The sequence below is a fragment of the Elephas maximus genome, chromosome 26 (assembly GCF_024166365.1).
Source record: "Elephas maximus indicus isolate mEleMax1 chromosome 26, mEleMax1 primary haplotype, whole genome shotgun sequence".
NCBI classification, from domain to species: Eukaryota; Metazoa; Chordata; class Mammalia; order Proboscidea; family Elephantidae; genus Elephas; species Elephas maximus.
The window spans coordinates 7258383-7280018 of NC_064844.1; the positions used below are offsets into that span (position 1 = coordinate 7258383).

Genomic DNA, 21636 nt, shown 5'->3' on the forward strand with positions numbered 1-21636 from the left:
CACTATGGTGTGTTTCAGTTCAGGGACATCTGACTAAACCCCCCATTTTCCCATGCTTCATCACTGGTGAGCGTGTTTTTCATCGTAAATCTGCTGACAAGCCTTGCATTTAAAATAGGTGTGATGGCTACAGTACCACAGAATTTTCTTCTCGGTTCCTTTTGCCTGGGATTATCTAAATAGATTTAAACCAAATAAACGTTTTAATTCCCAGTGGACAGATGGCATAAAGATGAAAAACCACTTAACCAGGAGCAGTCGCATGGGTGTTGTTGGATCTACGAGGATCTGGCCATTTTCCAAAAAGACGCATGGGTGCTGAAGAAATGAAGGTAAGAGTGAGACAAACTTCTCCTTTGGTCACTCACAAAGGATGGGCTTGCAGGCCATTTTGAAAAGAGATTAATTTACTTAAATATTAAAAGAAGCAGGCTAAGTGGATCCGCTCATTAACCTACTCTTTCAACAGGTATTTGTTGAGTGCGTGCTATGTGCAAGGTGCGTGACACACACAGGGTGGTAACCACCACAGACACAGAGCCGACTTCCTCCCGGGAACTGAGGGTCTTATAGACAAAGTTTACAGTCCAGGGGAACTTTAAATATCTCGATGCCATCGACTCATATAGTAAGGAACCAAGGACTAAAGACGGTGGTTACTTTGGAGCAGAAACAGAACAAAAACCAACAACAAGCCCCGTAACACTCTTTACAAACCCACGGTGTACAGCTTTCTTTATAGAACTTCCTTTTGGCTTAAGTTCACAAATCTATGCACAATGATTCAGAGGGATATGAGATATTAGTAGAAGATATGTTTGTACTCATTTATCTTCTTACCCATTCAGCCATAGAAACAGTTGAAGAAAAAGGCTGGAAATGCCTAGTGCTAGAGTGGAAGCCTGGGGCCATTTGGTGCTAGCACCCACCAGTTCACAGATGAGGGCACCACTATTTACACAAAGTTCAAAGTCTGCTTTTAATCTTGGTTTGGTAAAAGTTACGATGGTTTCTTGGTTTTCAAAGGAACATATGGTATAGATTGTGAGTAAATATGTACCAAAAAAAAAAACCTTCAGAACCAAACTTGTTTATGCCAAGTGGATTCCGACTCATAGGACAGAGTAGAAGTGCCCCACAGGGTTTCCAAGGAGTGGCTGGTAGATTTGAACTGCCGACCTTTTGGTTAGCGGCCAAGCTCTTAACCACTGCGCCACCAGGGCTCCAAATACATATCAGAGGGACTAAAACATTAACGTACGGGTATTCACAGATGCCCTCTTTATACTCCCCTGCTAATAATTCCTGTACAGCCCCCTTGGTGTCTCCTCACGTCGTATCTGAGATGGCATGGGGGGTGAAGTTGCCATTGTGGGGAAAGGCAATGTGGGGCAGAAACTGCTCCATTCCCCACGCTTTCCCATGAAGGATTGGGAGAAGAATTCCACTTGGGACTCACCCCTTTTCATTGAAGTCTGGAGGTACCTAAACCGCCCTCCCCCCACTAAACCAGGATGAGCACCTCTTGTCTGGAAATTGTGAGCTCCTGCTGTGCTGGGGAGTAGACAGCTGGCAGAGCCTAGAGAGGAGCCCTGCACTGAGGGAGGAGGACAAGGGTCCTGGTTTGCCTGTAGGTCCACAGCTGAGGGTTGATAAAGGTTGATGAGACGCTGACAGCTGGGATTCAGCCAAATGTGGGTGAGTTTTGCAAGGGGCCACTGGTACCTGAAGGAGCCCTGGTGGGCCAGTGGTTAAGCACTTGACTGCTAACTGAAAGGTTGGTGGTTCAAATCCACCAGCCATTCTGTGGGAGAAAGTTGTGGCAGTCTGCGTCCAAAAAGATTTACAGCCTGGGAAACCCTATGGGGCAGTTCTACTGTGTCTGTTTGGTTACATTTTTCAGTTCCTGGAATCAGCAGAGTCCTGGTGGCACAGTGATTAAGAGCTTGGCTGCAGTTCACACCCACTGGCTGCTCCTTAGAAACCCTACAAGGCAGTTCTACTCTGTCCTTTAGGGTCGCCATGAGTCGGATCTGACTCGACTCCAGTGGTGGGTGAGTTTGATCTGGATCTGAGGCTGGGCGCAGTAACTGGCTGGGACTTTGAGATGTCCCTGTTTGGGGAGGGTATTTTCAATCACATAGTTTAGGAGTCCCTGGGTGGTGCAAATGGTTAAGTGCTTGGCTACTAACTGAGATGTTGGTAGTTCGAATCCACCCAGAGGCACTTTGGAAAAAATCCTGGCGTTCTGCTTCTGAAAGGTAACAGTCATTGAAGGACACGGGGTTCTCCGTGAGTCAGAATCTTCCTATAGCAACTGGTTTACTTAACTAGGAATGACCAGTAAGAGACCCCAGTTCCTGGATCACAGTGATTGGTTCAGGGGTGGTCGCGTGACCCTCCAGAGCCAATGGTACATCATAAGACTTTTTGTGGAGACTTACAAATTGGAGGTCATTCTTTACTGCTGGTTATGAACCACAGAGGTGCTAAGGTCTAGAGGTGCCGTGGCCACCTTCCTACGTGAGGAAACGCAATAACCCAGAGGACGCAGAATGAGATATGGAGAGAACGGAGCCTGAGCGGCAGGATTTGTGTTCCCACATCATGTGACGCCTGAACTCACCCTAATCCCTGCATCTCCAGGTGTGTGTGAGCCAATAAATTGCTTTTTTGCTCCGGCCAAGTTGGGTTAGGTGACCTCCTTGAAACGGGACGTCCTACCTCATAAACCAAGAAATAATACATAAACTAGGCGTGGTATTGGTAATGTGGTAATAGAAATTCCTCAGTTTAATATGTAACTTCAGTGATGTGGTACTGCACAAACTTCAGGAATTTTGTGACCTGCTGGGTTTGGGAGAGGAACTGTTTTTATCTGAGGTCAGAATACAGGACTTTGGTACCATCCCTTGTGTAAGTATCCTGTACCTTAAATTGCTCTGAAAAACTATGCTTCCCGTTTCCTTTTTTCTTCCCTCAAATGGAAGTTCCTGACATTGTAAATATCCACGCAATAATAATTTTAAGTTTGCAGATGGGCAAAGTGGCCACCACATTATGAGAAAACACAGTAAAGTGGGGGACGAGCACAAAGGTTGAGGGCACAGGGGCGTGCCAGGCTGGAGTTGGGGACTTGGAGGGGAGGGGAGGTTTAGAAGGGTTGTTCTGGATCGGGGCTAGATGCCAGGAGGCTAGGGATGAAGGAGAACACTGGGGAGGGGGGAAGGCAGCCCCAAGTGTCCAGATGAGGGCTGAAGGCATGGTTTCCAAAATCTAAAAAGACTTCGTGACATTCCTCAGCACCGTGCCTGCCATACGTGGAAGGTAGGCAGCAGGACTGCCCAGGGGCTCACCTACAGTTGGGCACTGGCTAGACCAGTGCGGCCAGGTTGAGGAGGCAAGCCACCCCAGTGTGCTAGAGCAAAGTGAAGTGGGTGACCTGGACACTGGACAGACAGCCTGTAAGGGATTACCTATTTGATAGGCAAAGCCCATGATTCTTTTGAGGGCAACTGCAAATTTTCTCTCAGCTTTCTCTCTTTTCAAAAGATTGGAATGGAAGATTATGATAGACTTCTGAAGAATAAGAACTCCCAATATTAGAAATTTTACAAAGAAGTAGGATCCAAAGTCTCAAAGCTAAGTTACGATCAAATAACTGAGTCTAATTAGAAATGATCTGTGACTATGTTATAAACTAGAAATTCGGTTGCTTAAAAAATAATTGATGCATAATGTTCAGCCGCCTTGGGGGCATTTTTTTCAGCTTGACAGACACTGTACTCATCCTGCAGTTTCTAACCACTTTCAGAAGGCGGAGCGGGATTTAGACCTGAGCCAGGACTGCCCCTAACACTGATAGGAGGCAAACGGGTCCCTCACTGAGTGGGTTCGTCTAGCTCACCTCTCTCGTGGTCGCTGAGTACCTGTCTCCCATTAGATAGGCTTATTGGGGCATGACCTGGCCCAGGTGTTTGAAAAAGGCATGCCCAGGTATGTGCAGGTATCTGCAGGTAGGAGCAGGGGAACAATGAAGGGAAGGTCAAGGAGAACCTCCTTTCAAATCAGCAGGGTGTCCATAGTCAGAGGGAGCTGTGTCAGGCACTGTAGAGAGACAGTCCTGGACACCCCCAGAAGAAGCTGGGCCCTGTCAGGCCCCATGCTCCCGGTGTCTGAGGCCCCCCCCCCCCCCCCGCACCTCTCTGTCTGCCCCCTCTCACTCCCAGGTCACCAGAGTCCAGGGAACCCGTTTTGTGCCCAGTTGAGGACAAGGCGCAGCTGCCTGACTTACTGTCCTGAGTTCAGCTGGCCCCAAGGGCTGGTCCTGCCCCACCTTCCCTCTCTCATCCTGCTTCCTCACAAGTCTCTGACTGCCTCTCCTTGCCTGGCACCCCCTTCTCTCTCCTGCAGTTTAGAAGCTGCCTAGGTCCCATCTGTGAAGTTCAGGTGTCCCTAAAAGGACTGACAAGGACTGCCTGAGACCACCTACTCTGGGTCTGATTAGGATTTGCCTCCATGGAGATGCTCTGTCTGACCGTCCTTGCTAGCCACCTTCCTGGGTGGGCTGCTCTGCTCCCGGCAGGCTGTGCAGCTGGCCCTGTGCTCTGCTGGCAGCCCCTCTGGGAGCTGATGCTGCCAAGGCTTTTTAAGTTAGCAAGCAGGCTGCCCTTTATAGAAGAGACTCGATTATTCCTCTGAACCCTGTATTTATCTTAGCATCGTTTTTTCCCGCTACATGTTTTCTCAACTACACCCTGCTGTGAATTATTTTAAAAAACGCTCGTAAAGTACTGAAACGCCTTACCCCTATTTTTCATAAGAAGGAGCCCTCGTGGAGCAGTGGTTAAGCGCTCCACTGCAAACCGAAAAGTTGGTGATTTGAGCCCACCAGCTGCTCTGAGGGAGAAAGATGTGGCAGTCTGCTTCTGTAAAGATTTACAGCCTTGGAAACCCTACAGGGCAGTTATGCTCTGTCCTGTAGGGTTAGTATGAGTCAGAATGCACTCTGCATCAACAGGTATGCGGGTAAATGTCATAATACCAGGAGATTGCTTTTTTTTTTCTTTTTGTTAAAAAAAAAAAAGTCAAGCCTATAAATGCTAATTTATGACAAGTTTCCCATCTGATATGAACAAGAAAATGAGGTAGCTTCAGAATTCTGAATTTTGAGACAGACAACTCTTCTTAGGGTCCTCTCTACCCTCCCTCCTTCCACTCTTCCTAAACTGGACAGGTATGAGAGCTTTACAGACTTGCCCAAAGAGAAACCAAGGCAAGAAGAGGTATAGATGAGCCTCGTTTTAGGTTCGAAGCCAGCAGTAGTGTTGGAGAATGAGGACTTTGGCTAGATGACTGTACCTCTGTGGCTGGTTTGGATCTTAGCACCATGCAGCAGTGGCTTGTAGAATCTGGTCAGAAACAGCCTGGAAATAATAGCCAAATCAACTCATTCCATAATGTTACGTGAAATTGGAAAGGGGTAATTTTTTTTTTTTTTCCAAAGAATGTTTAATTTAAGCAAATGGGTGGTTTTTTTAGAGTGGATTATTTAGGTGGGAGGCCAATTCATGTTCTTATTTACATATGGGTGGTTTTTCTCAATTTTTAGAACTAGGTCCTTTCAAAGCTTATCTTAATATCTGGCACTGAATTGATGTAGGAGGGGAAAATGGCACCATATTCCTTTATATTTAAGACGTGAAAGATCAGATCGTTAAGCAAGATGCCACGCCACACGCCAAAAACGACTTGCGATCTCCTGAATCCCACACGGTGGGACCAGCGTGCCTGTCCACATTGAGCCACTCAGTGAGAAGGGTTCACGGAGAATTTTTAAAACATGTGAGATCTGTGAAATTCTCTTCGGATTTAAGAGTTTTTGTTCAATATTTATCCTCCCATAGTTCGAATATGATAAATTAGGTAATTATGAACTTTAAAAAAAAAAGTGAAAGTGCTTGACAATTTCTTATCAATACTTATGACAGCATATCAAAAAGGTCTAAAATAATACCAGAAAGCCTCTTTTTAAATAGAGTATCCAAGGCAACAAAATCAAATTGTTTAGGCCTGGAATAACCAAACCCATAGGAACAAATTTAGGCAGGCTAAAAGCATAGTAAGAGAAGATACGCCAAGTAACTGAGCCTAACGCACAGACTGGTTAGAAAGGAATCTTTTTTTTCATAACCCCACACATATTCCTGCATGACTTTGGAAGCCTACTGTCATGGATTGAATTGTATCCCCCCAGAATACGTGGATCAATTTGGCTAGGCCATGATTCCCAGTACGGTGTGATTGTCCACCATTTTGTCATCTGATGTGATTTCCTACTTGTTGTAAATCCTGCCTCTGTGATGTTAATGAGGGGGCATAGGCGGCAGTTATGTCAACGAGGCAGGACTCAATCTACAAGATTGGATTGTGTCTTAAGCCAGTCTCTTTTGAGATAAAAAAGAGAGAAGTGAGCAGAGAGATAGTGGGACCTCATACCACCAAGAAAGCAGCACTGGGAGTATAGCACGTTCTTTGGACCCGGGGCCCCTGAGCTGAGAAGCTCCTAGCCCAGGGGAAGATTGATGACAAGAACCTTCTTCCAGAGCTGACAGAGAGAGAAAGCCTTCCCCTGATGCCCTGAATTTGGACTTCTAGGCCACTAGACTGTGAGAGAATAAACTTCTGTTTGTTGAAGCCATCCACTGGTGGTATTTCTGTTAAGCAGCACCAGATGACTAAGACACCTGCCCTCCCTCCTACCTCTCTAACCAGCAAGCTCTCCTGCCAGCCATCACATTCAGGGTGGCTTTTGGGCTATCCTGACATCCTCACCAGGTAAAGTGGAGCCAAGTCATATTCCATAACGGACTTACTCGAAGTATGACCCACTATTGCCATATGCTGGTGGCAGCGGGCACTTTGACCCAGCTTACGCCTGTGTGCAGGTTAAGACTCTCTGCACCTACACAGAAGACATGCTCAAATAGCAACCTTGAGGGCAAAGAAAATGCACGCTGATTTAAATAAGTCTCTTGTCTTCAGGCATGAGAAATGCGAACAAACCTTGCAACGCCATACCTTTCTTCCATGGATACTTCTTTCAGCTGCTGGTGTGGCTTGGTGCCCTCCATCTCCCTGATGCTCACGGCATAGATCTTGGTGGTGTAGTCAATGGCCTTTTCTCGGGCGACATCACTGTCGTAGCCTCAAACAGCAGAGAGAGATTGGGGAGTGGGTTGGCTTGAAGTGGCAGCTCGGGGTGGGGGGGTGTGTGGAAGAGGGTGCATTCGACACGAGGAGTGTGGGGTGACGGGGACGGGGGGCTCACCTCCATCCTCTTCCACATCCGTGTCTGACTCCTCACTGTCCACCAGCTTGCTCTCCTGGGTCCCCACAAACTCCCTGGTCCAGATCATTAAGGCCGTGTCGGCACCACCCACCGTGAGCAGCACTGAGTCGTTGTGCAGCCACCTCACGTTGGTCACATGTGCGCTATGTCCCACGTACTTCTTGAATCTCGCGTGCTGGCCCTGGAATGCAAATGTGGGTGATTACCTACCCAGCGTCTCATACTCCTGGCTGGGGATTCTTTCATCCAAGCTGTTTTCTACGGTGGCTTCTGCTGGATACAAATAATTTCATTTAAGCAGGAATTTCCCTACATTTCTCTAAAATGTCAGGCCCATGAGGGAGAAGTAGGTCTCTTTTTTACTTAATCAGTGCCTAGGACTGCTTGATAGGTCCTCAATAAACTTTTTTTTTTTTTTTTTTTTGAGGAATGAATAAAATGTTAGACTACAGAACCTATTTCTGGGAGCCTAAGTGTAAGGGATCCCCAGATTGTGCAAATGGGTAGGTGCTGGGCTGTTAACCAAAAGGTTGTAGGTCCAAACCCACAGAGAGGCACCCAGGAAGAAGGCCTGGCAACCAGCTTCTGCAAGGGCACAGCCTTGAAAACCCTATGAGACAGTTCTACTCTGCACACATGGGTCACCACGGATTGGAACTAACTCGATGGCAACTAACAATGAATGGTAGTGTCAGGTGCCTGGATGGTGCAAACGGTTTGCAATCGGCTACTAACCAGAAGTTTGGCAGTTCAAATGCACCCATCGGCACCGTGGAAGGAAGACCTGATGATCTACTTCTGTAAGATCACAGCCATTGAAAACACTATGGAGTGCAGTTCTACTCTGACACACATTGGGGTCACCATGAGTTGGAATCAATTCCATGGCAATGGGTTTGGTTTTTTTTTGGTTTTGGTGGTGTTGTTAGGTGCTGTCAAGTCGGTTCCGACTCATAGCGACCCTCTGCACAACAGAACAAAACCCTGCCCGGTCCTGAGCCATCCTTACAATCCTTGTTAGGCTGGAGCCCGTTGTTGCAGCCACTGTGTCAATCTACCTCGTTGAGGGTCTTCCTCTTTTCTGCTGACCCTCTGCTTTACCAAGCATGATGTCCTTCTCCAGGGACTGATCCCTCCTGACAACATGTCCAAAGTATGTGAGACGTAGTCTCGCCATCCTTGCTTCTAAGGACCCTTCTGGTTGCACTTCTTCTGAGACAGATCTGTTCGTTCTTTTGGCAGTCCATGGTATATTCAATATTCTTTGCCAACACCACAATTCAAAGACGTCAATTTTTCTTTGGTCTTCCTTATTCATCGTCCAGCTTTCGCATGCATATGAGGAGACTGAAAACACCATGGCTGCAACAGTGGACCCCAAAATACCAAGGATCACAAAGATGGCGCAGGACCGGGCAACGTTTCATTCTGTTGTGCATGAAGTCACCAGGAGGCAGAGCCAACGACAAAATGGCAGCGTAAAAAGCTTGTTTCTGCTTCTTTCCACTATCAGATGTGCCATCCCACAGGCTTCTCGTGTACAGTCCTGACTGTGAGTCTGGATGACATCTGAGATCAAATGTGTCTTTGCAGTCATTCCCCGTAGTGCTATGCCAGAGGAGCAAGTAGGATTTAAAAGGAACATGAGAGTTTTTGCCACAGACACTGGAAAAAAATTCTAACACATAAAAAATATACTCAGACAATTGACTTAAAAACAAAGTAAGCTCCTTTTCAACAAACATAAACAAAACCAAATAAATAAAACCCAACTCATTAGTAATTACTGGAAGCTTTTCAGAGTGGTGTGCCCAGACGCCAACACCTTCAGCCCCAGGCAGGGATGGGTGGAGGCAGGGCTCCGGGTCAGCCACTAACTCCAGGGCAGTCCTGATGGGGTGGGGGCAGAAGCTGGCACCAGACACCAGCTTCCACTTTTGGCCCATGAGCCACGGCATGGCAAAAACAGCTCCAGCAGGAGCCATTTTAAAAAGAGGAGGTGTTTTTCCGTCCTCTCAGCAACTCCCAAGGAATACCTCATGCAATGTGGGAAGCTGCATGTCATGACAAGGCCATCAGCGTCTGGGGTGAAAACTTTACTCAATAGCTGACAAGAGGCTTCCAGAGAATTTTGGAGTTCAGGCTGGAAAACCTGAAACCAGCACAGACATATGGCAGGAGACAGGTGCAGGAGAGGGCAGGATTTTGAATTACTCCTCGCCAAGATTTCTCTGTGTTTGGCTGACCCCTCCCTGATAGCATGGAGCCCTGATGGCGCCCTGCTTAAGAGCTTGGCTGCTAACCAAGAGGTCGGCAGTTCAAATCCACCAGCTGCTCCTAGGAAATCCCATGGGGCAGTTCTACTCTATGTGTTGGAATTCACTTGACAGCAATGGGTTTGGTTTTTGTTTGTTTGTTTTTACCTGACAGCACAGTGAAGTGTCCACTCCTCAGTAGAGTACTGAGTCTAGAAGGATTAGTGAAGCAAACAGACTGGAGCAAGACCAGGAAGCCCTCCAGGGCCTCTAGGTTGCTAGCAAACAGGCAGAATTTCCCAGGGAAGCCACAGAGGACCGTGTGACCATGTGGGAGTCGGAAGGCATGGGAACAGACAGCATAGTCATGGTGGCCCACAGTGTGTGCTCTGCTGGTCTTCCTGTTGGAAGCAGGAACCCACGGCTAGATCTACTACTACTGTAAGTCAGCTTTTTTTTAGGGGAGGAGAAAGTCAAAGAGCTTAAGAAATGCCCTCGACAGCCTTACTTTTAAGAAGGAACACAGGGTTCCTACATAGAATGGAAGAAAGAATACAAAAGAAAGTTTTGAGGAAGAGGATTCTAAGAGGCAGATCTGATCAGAATCAGGCTGTGGAGGGAAAGAGAGTGACCGAGGAGAAAGAGAAAGGGGAAAAACTCTGGGCCACTGAAGCTCCTTAACAAAGCTGAGACTCCTTCAGCAGAAGGTGATTCAAGATTCTCAGGACAGGAAACAAGATCACTGCTCCAGGGAATAATAAAGAGAACCTGCAGAGTCTGGAAGGTACCAGGGAACCAGCCACCTCAGGAAGAGGTGGCTGGCAGGGATGTTTGATGGTTCCCTTTGGGGCATGTGCACAGAGCCACATGCAGACCACATGGCCATCCAGGCGAGCTGCCTTCCTGGGTCATCGTGCTGAGCTGTGCAATTCTGTCACACTCACTAGGACTCGCTAATTCACCACAATTCCCCCTCTCACTGAGTCATGAGAGACTCGTGGGTGATAGAGCCAGAAGAGTCTTGAACACTTCTCTAGAGCGCCGGTCATCACCCGCTTTTAGGTGAGAGATTCTTGAGAATTTGATGAAAGCTATGGACCCTTTCCCCCAATTCACAGCATTTTACATACAAATTCCCTGTAAAATTTACATGCAAGATTCCTTGGTAAAAAAATCAGTCTCTAGAGCCTTTGAAGTTCAGAGAAGGAAACTTAAGGACTTCAAGGTGCAGAGGATTTTTTTAAAAAAATGTCAGCGGCATGATTATATCTTAACTTCTTCATCTAAGGTGAGAAACAGTTTTAATTCTCCTTGAATCCAGATTTTTGGGGTTCATGGAGTTAGGGTGACCCACCCAGGCCATTGCCCTGAGGTGATCTTTTGAACCTGGAGCCTCGAGCAGGCTAGTCTCCTAAAAGTCACCTTTAAGACAAACAATAGTCTTGCTAACTAGTGAACACTGTTTTGTTTTGGGCATTGTACTTCTTTGAAGAATTGTCTATGTGTAGTCAGTTTCTAGAGCCCTGGTGGCACAGTGGTTAAGAGCTCGGCTGCTAACCTAAAGGTCGTCAGTTCAAATCCAATAGCCGCTCCTTGGGAACTTATGGGGCAGTTCTACTCTGTCCTGCAGGGCTATGAGTTGGAGTCAACTCAAAAGCAATATCTTTTTTAACTCAAGTCAGTTTCGAGAAACAGAAACTCCAGGGTTGGACTGGAAGCTGTGTTTTGGGGTAAATTGTTATTATGTAAACACTGTTCTGGCCCCGTCTCCATGGCAATGGTGATAAGCTGGGGTATAAGGGTCTCTGGAAGTTCTCTCATCTGTGGAATACTTTGACTCTCTAATCAGAAGTGTTGCTTGATCTGGAAATCGTATATTAAATAATCTTCAAATCAATTTTTACTATTGGCTTAACATGATTTCTGTTTTAACAAGTGGAAGGGCATAGCTTTGGAAAGGAGGGGTGGGTATGGAAAGCAATCAGCTAGCTATACTGATGGTGTCAAAGGATGACGGTTTAAGGTACCAGAAGACAGGTGGACTATGGCAAAGGGCGGAGTCTCCTGGGGGCTGCAGACAGTGTGTGTTGTCAGGGGACTGATGACCGAATAGAAAAAGCTTTAAGCTGTAAAACTAAACATTGTAAGGACACATGCTTGTTGTGCAAATAAAAACGCCTGGAAGAGATGCCCAGCAACTAATGGGAAAGGAGGGCAAGTAACAAGGTCAAGGACGAGACTTGTGGTCTCAGCTGTCTAACAAATGCAACTGGGATTTGAACCCAGAGAGAGCTGTGTGGTAACAAGCTCTCATAGGTGTCACCAAGACTCAATGACAGGGAACTCAATGCAGGAACAGCAGTGGGATAGTGAACTTTGTCCAACAGATCCAGGGCAGGTGGACTATGCCACTGGGGGCCATGTGTGTGGGAAGAGACGTGCCCTGGGAAAATCAGATAAAAAACAGAAGGAGGAAGAGAAGGGATACCCACAAAGGGCTTACACTGGGCCGGTGGTTTTCAAATACTTTTTAAGCTATGAAACCATTTCTTCTATCAAAATCTTACAGTGCAATTCAAGAATAAAAAGAAGTACAAACCAATTTAAAATAACGGACACTAGACTGGTACAAACACTTCACAGATGAAGATACACAAATGGCCAAGAAGTACATGAAAAAGTGCTCGAGATTAGTCATGAAGGAAAATATAAATTAAAACACAATGAGACTGCACTATCTACTCCCCCAAAACCAAAAAACCCACTGCCGTCGAGTAGATTCCGACTCATAGCGACCCTATAGGGCAGAGTAGAACTGCCCCGTAGGGTTTCCAAGGAGCGCCTGGTGGATTTGAACTGCCGGACTCTTGGTTAGCAGCCTTAGCACTTAACCACAGGACAGCTGTAATTTATACCAAATGTTGGCAACTAGAACCCTCTTACGTTTTTGGTGATAATGCAAAACGGTACAATCACTTTGGAAACAGGTCTGGCAGTTTCTTAAAAGGTTGAACATACACTTCTCCCTGACCCAGAAATTTCACCGCTACATATTTACCTAAGAGCTCAAGCATATAAAGACTTGTACTGAAATGTTCAGAGCACCTGTATTACAGCCAACAACAGGAAGAGCCTAGGCCTGTCTCAGTAGGTGACTGGGTAAACAAACTCTGTTATGTGCGTACAATGGGATTCCATCTGGCTATTAAAAAGCCCCCAAACCCCAAACCCATTGCCGTCAGGTCAATTCTGACTCATAGTGACCTTATAGGACAGAGTAGAAACATCCTATAGGGTTTCTCAGGAGCAGTTGGTGGATTTGAATTGCTGACCCTTTCGTTAGCAGCCACAGTTCTTAACCACGTTGCCACTAGGGCTCCAGCTATAAAAAAGCATATTTTTTTATATTTAGTCTTAAATTTAATATAAAAGAGCTGTATAGTTCTTGGGAGGAAGGGCGGACTTGATGGATGCAACTATCAAAGGTCTTTGAAGACAATATGTAAATATTAAGCCCTGTGCCCACACCCTGCTAGGTACTGCTGTGGATACAAACCATGTTTAGAATTCAGGTCTCTTCCTTGACAAGGTCACCTATGGAAGCATTACAGAAATGGACAAGCCATTTTCCAGTATGTTTACTGTAATGTTTGCAATTTTTACTTTGTAGTAAATGAAACAAATATAAATACACAGGAAAAAAAAAAGGGAACGAACCGTTGATACACAGGACAACATGGACGAACTGCAGAAACCACATCTGAGTGGTGGAAGCCAGACACAAGAGTACCTACTACGTGATTCCATTTACACGAAGCTCTGGGACAGTAAAAGTCCTCTATGGCGAAAAGCCTCGGAACCACTGTTCTGCCTGAGGGCGGAGTAGGTGTGGGCATTAACCCGGAAAGGGCAAGAGAAACTTCCTGGGTGATAGTAATGTTCCGTATCTTGACAGGAGTGTGGGTTACACAGGTCAAAACGCACCAAATGGAATGCTTAAAATGTGTACATTTTGCTGGATATAAATTTTACTTTAAAGAGACCATAGACAAATGTTGAGTTCTAGATGATGGCATGCATATGGAAACATAAATTCTAGTGGCGTAGTGGTTAAGAGCTGTGGCTGCTAACCAAAAGGTCGGCCGTTCAAATCCACCAGGAGCTCCTTGGAAACTCTATGGGGCAGTTCTCCTCTGTCCTGTAGGGCCGCTGTGAGTTGGAATCGACTTGGCGGCAATGGGTTTGGTTTTTCATTTTTCTTGTATCCTGATGTCTGAGGGCAGTGGTGGTTCTGTGGTAGACTCTTCCCCTGTGATGCTGGAGAGGCGGGTTCAATTTCCAGCCGACACATCTCAGGCGCAGCCACCACCCATTTGTCAGTGGAGGTTTGCATGTTGCTATGATGCTTTTTTTTTTTTATGATGCTGAACAGGTTTCAGCAGAGCTGCCAGACTAAGAGACTAGGAAGAAAGACCTGGCAACCTGCTTCCATGGATCACAACAGTCTGATTCCATTGCGCACGGGCTCGTGATGATCGGGGGCGAGTCCGTGGTAGCCAACAGCAACATACTGATATCTACAATGTATCTGAATTATAGAACTTAGGTGATTGGTTACTAGGAGTTCACTGAATCATTCTTTCACCTTCTCTGCATGCCTGAAAATTTTCATAATAGAATGTTGAAAAAATCTTACACAAAAGCACATATAGAAAACAAAACACAGAGCTACTCTGGCTGAGGCACATAGCCCCTCCATTTTGGCCCCTGCCTTGCTTCCTGGGGTGGTCCCTGAGGCCCCCTGAACTCTGGGAGTCTGAGGAACACAGCTTGAAATTACTGCTCCAGACAGTCCACCTAGTCAGCCTGGGCAGGGGCGTATAAATTCCCAGAACCAATAATAAGGCTGGGCACAGGGGTAGGAGGCTAGGGTACTAGGAGGATGTCAGCCACCTGAATATGTGTGGAAACCTCCGTCTGCCAAGACCAGAGTGTCACTAACTTCTTGATTTGTCCTGCTAGCAATTATCATTTCAAACCAGTAGAAGTAGCAGCAAGGAGAACTGCTCCTTTAGAACTGAAAAGCAGGAGGGGCTGGTAAGTGAAGGAGGAGTGAGGGGTCACTAGAGAAGGTCACCAGGCTGCCTTGGAATTTGGGACACACAGTGAAAGGAACACTGGACATAATCAGTGCGCATCCTAGGAAAACCAAAAAACCAAACCCACTGCCATCGAGTCGATTCCAACTCATAGCGACCCTATAGGACAGAGTAGAACTGCCCCATAGAGTTTTCCAAGGAACACCTGGCGGATTTGAACTGCCGGCCTCTTGGTTAGCAGCTGTAGCACTTAACCACTACACCACCAGGGTTTCCAATCCTAGGAAAAGCTACCAAATATGATGCTCTAAAAAGACAATGACAAATAAGCCTCTGAGGAAGAGGAAGGGCATCTGAAGAAGGCAGAGTGGCTGCTGAGGGTACCGAGGTGCCTGGGTTGTCACTGTACTTGTTCAGATGACAGGAGGAGGGGCAAATAACCCGGGATGCAGGCAAAAGTCGTGCACAGGCCTTTAAGTATAGTTTCAGGAATGCCAAAGTGAAAAACCAAGACCGTTGAAAAGGAGTTTGAAGATATATTTAGGGCTAGAGGAGAAATAGAGACAAGCTAGGGATAATTCTTTAAATCAGGTGGTTTAATACAAACAGAAACCAGATTTACTTACGTCCTCTGTTGGAGAGAATGTTCTTTAAGCTGGAAAGTTCAGAACAGAGCTCATTTACCTAGTTCAGATGCCCTCGTATGTGACCACAGAGACAATGCCAGTGAGAGCCGAGGGGCTTACGGAAGGGGAGAGGTGGCACTAAACACAAAATGTTCCTATATCCACACGGGAAAACAAGCAGACTCTGGCAAATATTGATTCATGAGCTGATGCACTCCCTGGAAAATTCTAGGATGAATTATTACACAGAAGGTCGACAGGCATTTAGAAGAGGAAGTAGCAGTCACCAGGTGGCCTCAGGGGTTCACCGTGAACTGGCTCCCTATGTCTTAATGGTCGATTTATTAGAAGCAGAGATCAGGGATGCCAGAGACACAATCAATCGGCTTTTGGCAAGAGATGCGCCTAGTCTTTAATGTCTTGTTGGACTAGGGGTAGAAATAGGAGCTTCACAATAGTACAGTCAGATGGATTTAAATGTCTGTTACTTATTAAAGAACTCAACTAAATGTGTAGATAAATAAATGGAATGTCAAATTAAACCAAGACTCCTGGGGGTGGTTCTTGGTTGTTCTAATTTTTTTTTCCTTTTTCTTTTTCTTTCAGTGGTTTAGAAGTCACGCTTGTGATTGAGAACTCAGCGGATGACACGCTATTGAAAGAGTCAGCAGATATTTGGAAAGAGTATTTAAAAAATATTGACAGAATGGAATAGTGAGATTAAATAAATAATACACAACGTATGTGGTGCAGATGTAAAGCCCTGCACTCAGAGTTTAGAAAGGCGGTTGTGTAAGTATAGCACGGGGTGTCGTCGGAACACTTCTGGAACGGTACCTGTGACTCGGTTGTGTCGTGGGGCGGCCAAAAGTTGATGCAATTTTAGTTTGATTTAATGCAAATGTAAAATTGAAAACGGTCCCGCTGTACGCCGAGTTGGTCAGATTATATCTGAAGCACTGAATTCAGTGTGAGATGAGACAGTTTAAGAAGAAACTGATAAAATGGAGGCAGGGCCAGCTGGTAGAGAGGACACGATGGCTCGACACGATGGCTCATGGGAAATGGCCGAAGGAGCAGGAAACGTTTAGGCTGGGGAAAACGAGACTTCAGGGAGTCGGGTGGGATCTTCCTTTATAAGGAAGGCCGTTCCAAGACTGGGATTATTCGGTGATGGTTCAGAAAGCAGAACTATGGCTCAAGAAAGGAGATTTCAGCTCCATACAGAGAAGCCATTTTTGACAATTGGAGCCAATAAATGGGATGGGCTGGTTTGTGAGGTAGCAAGTCACCCATCTCTGGAAGTATGCTAGCACAAGTCGGAAGAGCACTGGTCTGAGGGGTTGTAATGAGATTCTCACTTTGCAGTTTGTGCGATACTGGGTTACATGGCTGCGAAGGCCCTTCTGGGAAGAATTCCATGCCATGAGCATCTGGCTCAAATTAGTAAACATAATGTCAGGGAGGGTTTTATTTTTTTGCTTTAGGTGAAAGTTTATAGCTCAATTTCTCATTCAAAAATTTATACACATATTGTTTTGTGACATTGGTTGCAATCCCCACAATGTGACAGCAAGCTCCCCTTTTCCACTCCCGGTTCTCTGCGCCCAGTCGTCCAGTTCCTGTCCCTTCCTGCCTCCTCATCCTGCTTTTGGACAGGAGTTGCCCATTTGGTTTCATTCATTTGATTGAATGTTTCTCATGTGTGTTGTTGTTTGTTATTTTTTATTTTGTAGACCTGTCTAATCTTTGCCTGAAAAATGGGCTTTGAGAATGGTTTCAGTTCTGGGTCAGCAGAGTGTCCGGGGGCCATAGTTTTGGGGGTTCCTCCAGTCTCTGTCAGACCAGCAAGTCTGGTCTTTTTTTGTGAATTTGAATTCTGTTCTACATTTTTCTCCCACTCTGCCCAGGACTCTCTGTTGTGATCCCTGTCAGAGCAATTGTTGGTAGAGCCAGGCACCATCTAGTTCTGGTTTCAGGCTGGTGGAGTTTTTGATTCATGTGGTCCTTTAGTCCTTTGGGCAAATATTCTCCTTGTGTCTTTGGTTTTCTTCATTCTCTTTAGCTCCAGATGGGATGGGACCAATAGATGTATCTTAGATTACCACTTGCAAGCATTTAAGACCCTAGACGCTGGTCACCAAAGTGGGATGTAGAACATTTTCTTTATGAAATATATTATGCCAGGTGACCTAGGTGTCCTCCAAGATTATGATCCCTAGCCTGCAGCCCCAGCTCCTCGGTCCCTCAAAGTGTTTGCAGGTGCCCAGGAAACTCCCATGCTTTTGCTTTGGTCAGGTTCTGCTGACTTCCCCTATATTGTGTGTTGTCCTTCCCTTCACTGAAGAGGGAGGTTTCTGTTTTTTTTTAAATAGCATAAATAGCAATGGTACCATAAATAACATTACGGATTGCTTATCCCTTCAAAATTTAAAAAGTTCACTTAGATATAACTGATAGTTTTGAGGTTATTAGTGAGATTGAGCAAGTATATGTAATAAACATGCAACATTACCTTGACAGGATATGAAAACAGCTTAACAAAGCCAAAATCATCTCCGGTGGCTAAGAGCGAGCAGTCTTTGGTGAGACTGGCAGCATTTACATCGGTCACGTGGCTATGCGCCGGCCAGATTCCCTCGCAGGTGGGGCCTAGGACACAGGTCCACGTGTCCCACTCTATCTTCTCGATCTTAAAAAGCAGAGAGAGTTAACACAGGTTTTCACGACCTACAGAGATTTTCTTTTTTTGGTTTAATTTAAAAGAAACTAAGGCTGAGTAGTTCTCAATAATGATTTCGCCGACATCAAGTATTTGTGCTATATGCTGAGGTGTGCATCTTCTAAGCTGCATATTTAAAATGGCATTTGAATTGTCTTAATAAGCCAACACTGCAGTCAGGTATCCAGATATTCTTCTCTAAGTATAATGAAGATTTTCGGAATTGTGGGAATCTGATGATAATAAATAATATTAACAAAATAAAACAACATTGTTAGTACCTAGACATTTATCATTGTATAAGCCATAAGCCATATCAGGTTTCTCAAGCTGGGCACTATTGACATTTTGGGCTGGAAAATTCCTTGTTTTGAGGGGCTGTCTTGTGCTCTGTAAAACGGTTAGCAGCGTCTCTGGCCTCTACCCACGGGATGCCAGCAGCACCCCCAAAGTTGTCCCCAGACATTGCCAAGTGTCCCTCGGGGTAAAATTGCCCCTGGTTAGAACTACTGAGCTAGATTACTAATCAGTGGGGATGGTCATTTAGCAAACTATTTTAAGAAGTTAAGACATAGCTTTTTATTTTTATTTTTTAAAGTATTCCTTCCTTGGAGGAAGGATTAATAAGATTCTGAGCTAGCTTTTATCCTGTCTGCTCTCGGGAGAATATCTTAAAAAATGGAAGAGCTGTTCCTACTGTGTTGCCATGGATACAGATTTTATCCTTTTGAAACTGATTTGTTTGAAATTCATGGCTAGAAGATTTACAGTTTCTATTTTTTTTTTTTTATAGGTTAAATCCATAAGATTGAGGCCTTTTTTTTTTGGCAACAACAACAATGATAACAACAAAACAACCCCGTGCAGTAGGCTTCCCGGGGGGATACGTTCTCATTTCTTTTCACTCAGAATCTGCTAGTACATCTTAGCATTACAGCTTCTATAGATGAGCACTTCAAAACAAATATTTAAAAAAAAATTATTAGAGAATTGTGGCTACAAGTAAAGCCCAGGCTGCTCCCTGTGGATTGGAAACTGCCTGGACGTTGTCAAGGCATTTCGCCTCTTCTTCTGTCGTTTGCTCCTTGCTTTCGCTCCTCAGAAGACAAATGACAAAATAAAGACGCAGCAGCCAGGGTTTTAATCACAACGTGCTGAGGTGCTGTGCATTTTTTTAGTCACTCGAATTTCCCCTCGTTTAACCTTCTGTGTTTCTTTTGGACACACGCGGGCTGGGACCACAAAGCTGGGGCTGGCCCTGTGACTTGAGGCGCCTCAGGCAAGGCCACAGCCTGAATGACTTGAGGTGGTCCCCCCAGGAATCGCCTCAGCTTTCTCCAGTGGGAGTGGAGTCTCCCCAACCCCTGTGACGTCCTAAACTGACTTGCACAGGAAGAGAAACGGAAATACCTCCTGCTGATTCTAGGAGCAGGCTTTTCAGCCACTGACCCCTTTCCAGGTTCCACATTCCGTTTTGGAGACCTTCCTTGTCCATTCCCAATGCCAGCTCCCCAGGTCAGGAAAGAAGGGAGGGTGGTATTGCTCAGCCTGCAGTCACCCAAACAGGTTACCCTCAGCCACATTGCACACCCTGCTCTCCGGGGAAGGGAATGTTTAGCCTGTCGCAAGCCACAAAAATTGCATTTAAAATGCAGCATTGAGAGCAACCCATGAAACCTTAGAGTGTTCAGTAAGCTTGTGAAAAGCTCTGGGGCTTAGAGGGAAGGGGACTCATCAAGGTTTGCCTCCTCAGTGCCTCGCCTCAGACAGCTATGTCATGGTCCTCTCGTTTTGCAGAGGAGGCAGCCAAAGCCACAGAGAGGCTAAGCCCCTTGCCCTATAGGGTTTCCAGGGAGTGGCTGGTAGATCTGAACTGCCGACCTTTCGGTTAGCAGCCGAGCCCTTAACCACTGCACCACCAGGGCTCCACCTCCTGGCCTAGTGCTCCTTTTTCTGTACCATGCTGTATCAGATGGGTTTTAAATGGGCATTTTAATATTTGTCATACTAACAAGTTACTGGGTGGCCTTGGAATTAATTTCACCACAGCTGTTTCTTAAAAAAAAAAAAAAAAATCTTCTTTGAAAAGGAGGTTTTCCACGGCCTTCCTACACAGCTGAAGGGCCTGAGGACACTGGTGACTGAAACAGCAAGCTCCTCCTTTGTGCTCGCAGCAGCGGCCATGGCAGCGAAGGTGGGCCACGGAAACAGCAGCTGGAGGGACGCCCCAGGCAACAGCATCAGGAGCTCACCCCTGGAGTTATAAGTGTGCACCCAGAGTGACAGATTCACTCTTTGGAGAAAGATGGTGCCGTTGTGGGAAGCCTTACGATGTGAATTTTCAGCTTGGGCAATATTTTCTTATGTAATAATTACTCCTCTGACCCAAACTCGCCTCCTTCTCTTTCCACCATTTGGTTATAAACTGCGTTTTGTTTTATTATATTTATTTTGGGGCACTAGAACAAGGGATGGAAATACAGGCGACACGATGTAAAATGGCGCCGAAATACTCTGTCAAAAATTGGAGCGGCTGGCGGGGGTTTGGGGACTATGGCTTAAGGGGACTTCTAAGTCAATTGGCAAAATAATTCTATTATGAAAACATTCTGCATCCCTCTTTGAAATGTGGCATCTGGGGTCTTAAATGCTAACAAGGGGCCATCTAAGATGCATCAATTGGTCTCAACCCACCTGGATCAAAGGAGAATGAAGAACACCAAGGTCACACGACAACTAAGAGCCCAAGAGACAGAAAGGGCCACATGAACCAGAGACCTACATCATCCTGAGACCAGAAGAACTAGATGGTGCCCGGCTACAACCGATGACTGCCCTGGCAGGGAGCACAAGAGAGAACCCCTGAGGGAGCAGGAGAACAGTGGGATGCAGACCCCAAATTCTCACAAAAAGACCATACTTAATGGTCTGACTGAGACTAGAGGAATCCCGGTGGTCATGGTCCCCAAACCTTCTGTTGGCCCAGGACAGGAACCATTCCCAAAGACAACTCAGCAGTCATGAAAGGGACTGGACAGTGGGTAGGAGAGAGATGCGGATGAAGAGTGAGCTAATGATATCAGGTGGACACTTGAGACTGTATTGGCATCTCCTGTCTGGAGGGGGGATGGGAGGATAGAGAGAGTTGGAAGCTGGCAAAATTGTCACGAAAGGAGAGACTGGAAGGGCTGACTCATTAGGGGGAGAGCAAGTAGGAGAACGAAGTAAGGTGTATGTAAACTTATATGTGACAGTCTGACTTGATTTGTAAACGTTCACTTGAAGGTCAATAAAAGTTAATTAAAAAAAAAAAATTGGAGCTGCTGTGTGGTCGAGGCTGTGAGTCTACACAGACCCCTCTAGCCTGGGATCCCAGCTCCTTAGCTCTTTTACTCTCTTGGAACCTTAGTCACTTATCTATAAAAAGAGGTCGACAACTGTTACCAGAAGCCATTATGAGGATTAAAATAAAGGTATATAAAGTACCCGGCACATTTAACATATGGCATAAATAAAAACATCCCTCACTCAAGGCTTTAAAATTTTCTCCATATAAAAAAGTTAGAGAGGACTGATCAGAGGT

At 45.8% G+C, this 21636-nt stretch overlaps 1 protein-coding gene across 5 annotated transcripts in view; it reads right to left on the minus strand.

The window, feature by feature from the left end:
* The window catches only part of EML6 (EMAP like 6), a 264701-nt gene that overhangs the window by 33933 nt on the left and 209132 nt on the right, over window positions 1-21636 (minus strand). For 4 of the 5 annotated variants that reach the window (XM_049870655.1, XM_049870656.1, XM_049870657.1 and 1 more), the window contains exons 26-28: window positions 17847-18023; window positions 7331-7532; window positions 7081-7207 (exon numbers count right to left, since the gene is read on the minus strand). In XM_049870655.1, coding sequence (XP_049726612.1) covers window positions 7081-7207; window positions 7331-7532; window positions 17847-18023 — 506 coding nt within the window. Of the gene's footprint in view, window positions 1-7080; window positions 7208-7330; window positions 7533-17846; window positions 18024-21636 lie in introns of those variants that run through there. The other variant, XM_049870660.1, reaches the window with a different exon arrangement.